We start from the raw sequence: 6,883 nt of genomic DNA, 5'->3' as shown, positions 1-6,883 counted from the left end.
GAGAGCTTTGCTTACTGATACAAATAATTCTCGGGAATCGATTTCCTGCACCATATGCGTAGCCTTTTCCTTCTGAACCTATTTGTGTGGCCAGTGTTGACTTTAATTGAAATTTTATTTTTCTTTCTTTTCTCTTGCTGTGCAGGTGAAGTCATTTTTTGAGTCAAAATCAGAGGAGAGCTCTCAACTGCGTTGTGTAAAAGAGGCGATTGACACAATTCAGCTCAATATCCAGTGGATGGAGAGGAACTTAGCAAAGCTACAAGAACTGCTGTAGTGTGCATAATGCTGTGGTGTGTCAGCCATTTTGGAGCTCTGTGGGCAGTTGCTGTGTTTCTTTTGCAAAAGCCACTGCAACGTTGTTTGCACTATTAAGGAGTCTAGATAGCTCAGGGCATGTCTCAGATAAATTTTTATTTTCCTTGGAGCATTTATGGGCAAGATATAAGTATTTATTCTGAAACTGTTTTCATCTATAGACCAAACATCTGCACAAAATGATTAAATATAATTTTATATTTTAAACAAATGCCCTTTCATTTGGAGTTGTGTTGAAGTTTCTTAGCAGTGGGTTAATATTGACAGTTAGGGTCAGAATGAAAGAAAGAGTCACCATGAATTGTTACTCCTTTGCAGGCTGCTCATTGAGCAGTAGATTTTTTAATTTAAAACTGTAGGTGGGTGCCACATTTGTAGATATAGAAGCTGTTGTGAAACAAAATCATACTTCAGATAGTGGTTCTGATAACGTACAACAGTTTGAGGCAAAATAATGAAGGTTTCCAATTTGATTTAGGTTTGGATTTTTTATTCTCACAGTATTCCTTAGGAATTACACACACACACAAAAAGAATATCTCATGCTAATAGTATACACTTTGATGTATAAAGTGACGGGGTAGTAGTATGGAAAATTAAAACCAAGTGTTTTAGAGATGGGATTTCCAGAAACATTGATGTAACCTTGGAACTTTTACTCTGAATTTATTAGACATTTTTGAGAATCTCATCATTAATCATTGGACTTTAACTGATTTTGCTGTATTGATCTCTGAGCAGCTGCGCAAAATTGTGTTTTACAGGTTGGTTATTCTGTTAGACTGACTACTGATTTGTGCTCTTTTGACTACTGATTTTTAATTTCACCACTTGTTGCAGAGGGTCTGCAATTACTAGGTATGTCAGCCACTTCATTTGGGTCAACTTCTGTTTTTTTATTGTATTCCTTCAGTATAATTTGTGAACATTGCTCACTCTCTATAACATTAGCTTTAGGAAAGCTTCTCATTTACATTTTAATGAGTCTTCTACTGTTTTGAGAAACCTCTTGAGAAATCTTCAAAGCCTTTTAAAGAAAAGGATCTAAACCCCTAATGTACTACATTAGAAAGGCAAAATATCTACTGTACAATCTGCATTTTTTCACGAGCAGTGAAAAAGGCCATTTTTGATGTATAGCATATATATACAACACATGCAAGAGTGAACATACCTTTTTATCTGGAGCCGTCTTCTAATAATTTCACTACCAATGCACCTTTTGTGGATTCATGCAAGCAGATTCAGACCTGTTGTTGTCTTATCATCCATTTATGTGATCGGTTATAAAATATGATGAAAGCACCAGCAATTAAGAGTTGTACTATTTTAAATAAGCTGATTTAATTTCAGCCACAGTAAATTCGGAAGAAGGTAATAGTCTGAATTAAGAGATAAAATAATGGGCTTAAAAATTTGCCACAGGGTAATTCAAATTGAATGCTTTAATTTAGGAAATTGCAGCATTGGCTGTTTATTTGGTTACCAAAAATTGTAAGCTATGATTGCTTAAGCCATACTATGCTTTTCGCATCTTTTCAGAATATCTGTCAAAACTCCTGGAAAAGAAATTCCTCATTTTCCAGCTTACATTAGAATTGCATATGTCATTTTTAACCTTGAAATTATCAGAAAAAATGTTAGACCTTAAGAGTGCACAAACGCTTGCCCAAAAGGCCCAGAAATGAATAATTTTTACATGCACTGACGAAGGAACTGGCAGTATGAGCATTGAAAATAATACTTCCTTATAAGCTATGGAATTAGAGTTGTAATTAAGTACGTTCTTGGAATTTTTGTACTGTCATGTGTTTTAACTTCATTTTCTCCTTTATTTTAAGCCTTTGGAATCTCTACAGAAATATTAGTTCCATCTTTGCATATTTATGTGTGTGTGTGTATATATCTGTGTCATCTCTTTTTCTTTCTAGTCACTTCTTCATATTAAATGAGAAGTCAGTAGTAAACTTTCACTTTTCTATCCTTTCTATCCCCTCACATGTGTTTTACCTGATCCCTGACTGCAGTATTGAGGAGTATAAAATTTAAAATGGACACTGTGGAAGAAGATCCCATCTTTCTTCTAATTTCTGCTGTGGATTTTAAAACACATACTATTTTATTCCAATGCATTCATGACGATTGTGAGGAAATAGCGTGGAACTAAGCAAACTGTACCAAGAAATCTGGAAAGTTAGGGAGGTTGTGGAGGGATTATTGAATGATTTATCATTTTACTATTTGTTGCATATGCCTACTTTTGGTATGTCAGTTGTAAAGGTTTTAAAATCATTTTTCTGTCATGGAATCCCTGACCCTATTAAAAATTGTACTGGAGTCCTTCTGTGAGAAATGCTTAAATATACTCCTCCCTGTTTGAGTATACTGGGAACTGATTCAGATTGGAATGGCTAAGACCTGGTGCAGGACAGACAGCCATTGCTGACAAGGCTCCATTTTGGACATGGGCATAGGCTAGGGTGAGGGTCAGGAAAAGGGTTAGGGTTTGGTTTTAGGGGAGCTATGAAAAAGCTGCCAAGGGAGGGTGAGGGCTGCCAAAGCTTTCAGTCCCTGGGCACTTTTTCTTGGGAGCCATAGCTGGCCATGTTGCTGTTGGACCTGGGGTCTGGCTAGGGTTAGGGTTAGCGTGAGGTTTAGCCATAGGTGGAGGACAAAGAACAGAGCCCCATTGTTTATGGGACTACAAAAGGGCTGCCAAACTTTCAGTCCCTGCCACTTTTTCCTGGGAGCCATTGCTGGCAAGGACATGGGCTTAGGGTAAGGTGAGGGTCGGGAAAGGGTTAAGTGCAAGACAAAGAGCAGAGCCCCAGTGTTGGGGCCAGGGGGGACATGACTGAAAAAGCCTCCGTTGTAAGGTGAGGGCACCAAGAGCTTTCAGTCCTGGCCACTTTTGCCTAAAAACCATAGAGTTTGGGGTATCCCATTATACCTCAGTTCTGTTTAGGCTTAGTGCAAGGGTGAAACTTTGCCATAGGTGCAGGACAAAGAACAGAGCCCCAGTGCTTGTGGGGCTGTGAAGGAACAGCCAATAGAGTGTGAGGGCATTCAAAAGCTTTCAGTCTAGGGCATTCTTTCATGGGAGCCATAACTGGTAGCATCCCTTTGGAGCTGGGATCTGTTATGGGTTAGGGCAAGGGTGAGAATTAGCCATAGGTGCAAGAGAGCGAGCAGAACCCCTGTGTTTGTGGGGCTGTACAGGAGCTGCCAAAGGAGGGTGAGGGCTGCCAAAACTTTCAGACCTGGCCACTTTTTCTAGGGAGCCATTATTGGTGGAATTTGTGATGGACCTGCACTCTGCCTAGGGTGTTGTGATCGTGGTGTAGGTGATGGTTAACACATGCAAAAGCAAACACAGAGCCCCACTGTTTGTTTGACTGTGAAGAGGCTGCCAAAAGCTTTCAGTCCTGGCCATTTCTATGTGGGAGCCCTAGCTGGTGGGTGTTCTTTTTGAAGCTGAGCTCTGGCTAGGTTTATGGTCGTGGTGTGGAATAGGATGAAGTGCTAGAGCAAGCACAGAGCCTCAGTGTTGGTGGGGCTATGAACAGGCTGCCAAGGGAAGCTGAAAGCTGCCAAAAGATTTCATTCTTGGCCACTGCTGTAGCCCTACCTAAATCTACCCTAAGCCCATGTCCCAAACAGAGCCTTGGCAGCAATGACTCCCAAGAAAATGTCCCCAGGAATGAAAGCATTTTGGCAGCCATCACCATCCATAGGCAGCACCTTCAAATAATTTCAAAACATGGAGCTTTAGTATTTGCCTTCCACCTAACCCTAACATGATATCCTCCTGATCCTCGTCCTTGCCAGAGCACAGGCCACACAGCTATCTTACAGCAATGGCTCCCAGGCAAGACTGAGGATTTTTGAATCCATCACCTTCCCATGGCCTTCCCCTCGCAGCCCCAAAACATCAGGGCTCTGCCCTGTCTCAAGCACCAGAACCATCACCTACCCCTCACCCTAGCCGGAGCCCAGGTCCAAAACAGACACCCGCCAGCTAGGGTTTCCACAGAGAAGTGGCCAGGACTGAAAACTTTTGGCAGCCCTCACCTTATCTTAACAGCCTTTCCGCACTAACACTGAGACTCTGCACTTTGTCTTGCACTTAACCCTAACAGTAACCCTTTTCCTCACCCTCTTTAAGCTTACATCCAGAACAGAGCCTTGTTAGCGCTGGCTCCCAGGCAGAAAGGGGCAAGGAGGGAAAACTGTTGCAGCCCTCACCTTCCCTTGGAAACGTCTTTGCAGCCCCATAAACAATGGGTCTTTACACCTCTTCTGCAACCAGCCCTTACCTAAGCTGTCAAAACAGGCACACACCGGTTATGACTCCCACACAGAAGTAGCCACGCATGAAAGCTTTTGGGTAGTCCTTGCCTTTGGCAGTCCATGCAAAGCCCCAGAAACATGGGCTCTGTGCTTGCTGTACCACCTGAATCTCACCTACTCAAGCCTCAGACCAGGTCCCAAACGCACACTTCCTCCCAGATTGAGGTTGTCTGCAGCCCTCACCTTCATGTGACAGCCCTTCACATCCCACAAACACTGCAGCTCTGAATGGGCTCTGCCATCCTACCCTCAACCTCTCCTACACCTTCACTCTAGCAAAGAACTGAGGAAAACTGACAGCTGCCAGTGATGTCTCCCATACAGAAAATGCCAGGCTGAAAACTTCTGGCAGCCCTCACATTCCCCTGGCAGCCCTGTCCCAGCCCCACAACCAGAGCACAGGTTCCAAACACACACTTGCCAGGTATGGATCTGACACGGAAGTGGCGAGGACTGAGGGCTGTTAGCAGCGTTCCTTTGGCAGCCTCTTCTCAGCCCTACAAACACTGTGGTTGTGTGCTCACTCTACCACCTAACCCTCACCTATCCCCTCAGCCTCACCAGAGTCCAGCTCCAAAACAGACACCCACCACCTAAGTTCGCACACGGGTGTGGCCAGGTGTCATGGTTTCACCCTGGCCAGCAACTAAGCACCACACACCTGCTTCCTTGCTTACTCCCCTCACCCCTGGTGGGATGGAGAATAGGAAAGGTAAAAGTGAGAAACTTATGGGTTGAGATAAAAACAGTTTAAAAATAAAAAATAATTTAAAAAAAGGAATTGTGAGGAGAAAGGGGCAAGAACAGAGAAAGGAAAATTAAAACCCAAGAAAGACAAGTGATGCAAATGAAAACAGTTGCTCACTGCCAACCGACTGACTCTCAGCCAGTCCCTAAGCAATGTCCCCCTCCCCACCCACCTCCCCTGCCCAGTTTTATTGCTGAGCATGATGTCATACAGTATGGAATATCCCTTTGGCCAGTTGGGGGTCAGCTGGCCCAACAGTGTGACCTCCCAACTTTTTGTGCACCTTCAACTTGGTGGGACAGTAGAGTAGAAAAGGTCTTGACACTGTGTAAGCTCTGCTCAGCACTAAACCATGAGAGTTTTATCAACATTATTTCAGCGCAAATCCAAAGCATAGCTCCATACAAGCTACTGTGAAGAAATTTAACTATCCCAGACAAAGCCAGTACATTCTCCACCTGTTATTCCCTACCACTTATGTCATGTTCAGGTCCCACACTATCACAATACATCCTCATTAACCACCCCTTCACCCATAAAGTGTTTGTAAATTGTCCATACATACCCATAAAATGTTCATTGAGTTGATATGGTCTATCACTTTGGTCTTCATCTGTTATGGTGTTCACTCAGGACAGGAGAGGTGGTGCATGGTGTGGAGTTAGTGGGCACCAAAACCAGCTCAAGTTGGGTCACTGCTGCACTTGCACCTCAAATCATGGGTTACAACAACTTAAAGGTGTATCCATTATAGTCTCCACTCCTGGTGTCTTTGGAGACCAAGGTTTAACATTGCAATGAATTCTGTCTCTTGCCTCTAGCCTGGCTAGCAGCAACAGGGTCCTGCTATAATACCTTTGACATATGTCAGCCACAGCAGTGGTGACAGACAGCATCATGTGACACTGCCATCATACAGCTCAAATAATGGATTATTTTCATCCAGGACTGAATCACCCTGAGGTACATATTGGGCTTCCCCATATTTCCGCATTACCCAACAAATGCATCCACATCTTTGAACAAAAACAATCCCATGAATAGGTTTCCCCTTTCCTGAGGAAGGAATAACCCAGACTGTTTTTCCCAGCCAGTTCCTTATATGTATGGTAGGGACCATATCTCATTCCACAGTGCCCAGGGGTTTTGATTGGGCAGGGCCAGGCTGGCTGGCAGGTCCTCTAGTGTTAACTAGCCAAGTGGCTTCTCCTAAATTTGTATCCCACTGCTTGAATGTCCCAGCACCCATTGCTCTCAGTGTAGTTTTTATCAGTCTATTGCATCATTCAATTTTCCCAGAGGCTGGTGCGTGACAGGGGATGTGATACAGCCAGTCAATGTCATGCTCCTTGGCCCAGGTGTTTATGAGGCTGTTTCAGAAATGAGTCCCATTGTCTGATTCAATTCTTTCAGGGGTGCTGTGTCTCCATAAAACTTGCTTTCCAAGGCTCAAGATAGTATTCCAGG

The 6,883-nt window shown here is 43.5% G+C and overlaps 1 protein-coding gene across 2 annotated transcripts in view; it reads left to right on the top strand.

The window, feature by feature from the left end:
- The window catches only part of LNPEP (leucyl and cystinyl aminopeptidase), a 61,145-nt gene extending 58,490 nt beyond the window's left edge, over positions 1–2,655 (top strand). For both annotated transcript variants that reach the window (XM_075078399.1, XM_075078400.1), the window contains one exon: positions 146–2,655. In XM_075078399.1, the coding sequence (XP_074934500.1) occupies positions 146–277 (132 nt within the window). In that variant the 3' untranslated portion in view covers positions 278–2,655. The remainder of the gene's footprint in view (positions 1–145) is intronic.
- Positions 2,656–6,883: the final 4,228 nt, after the last annotated feature.

Source organism: Phalacrocorax aristotelis, chromosome Z (genome assembly GCF_949628215.1).
Source record: "Phalacrocorax aristotelis chromosome Z, bGulAri2.1, whole genome shotgun sequence".
NCBI lineage: Eukaryota > Metazoa > Chordata > Aves > Suliformes > Phalacrocoracidae > Phalacrocorax > Phalacrocorax aristotelis.
The sequence above is the reverse complement of the archived record's forward strand: the minus strand, read 5'-3'. Positions and strand labels throughout refer to the sequence as shown.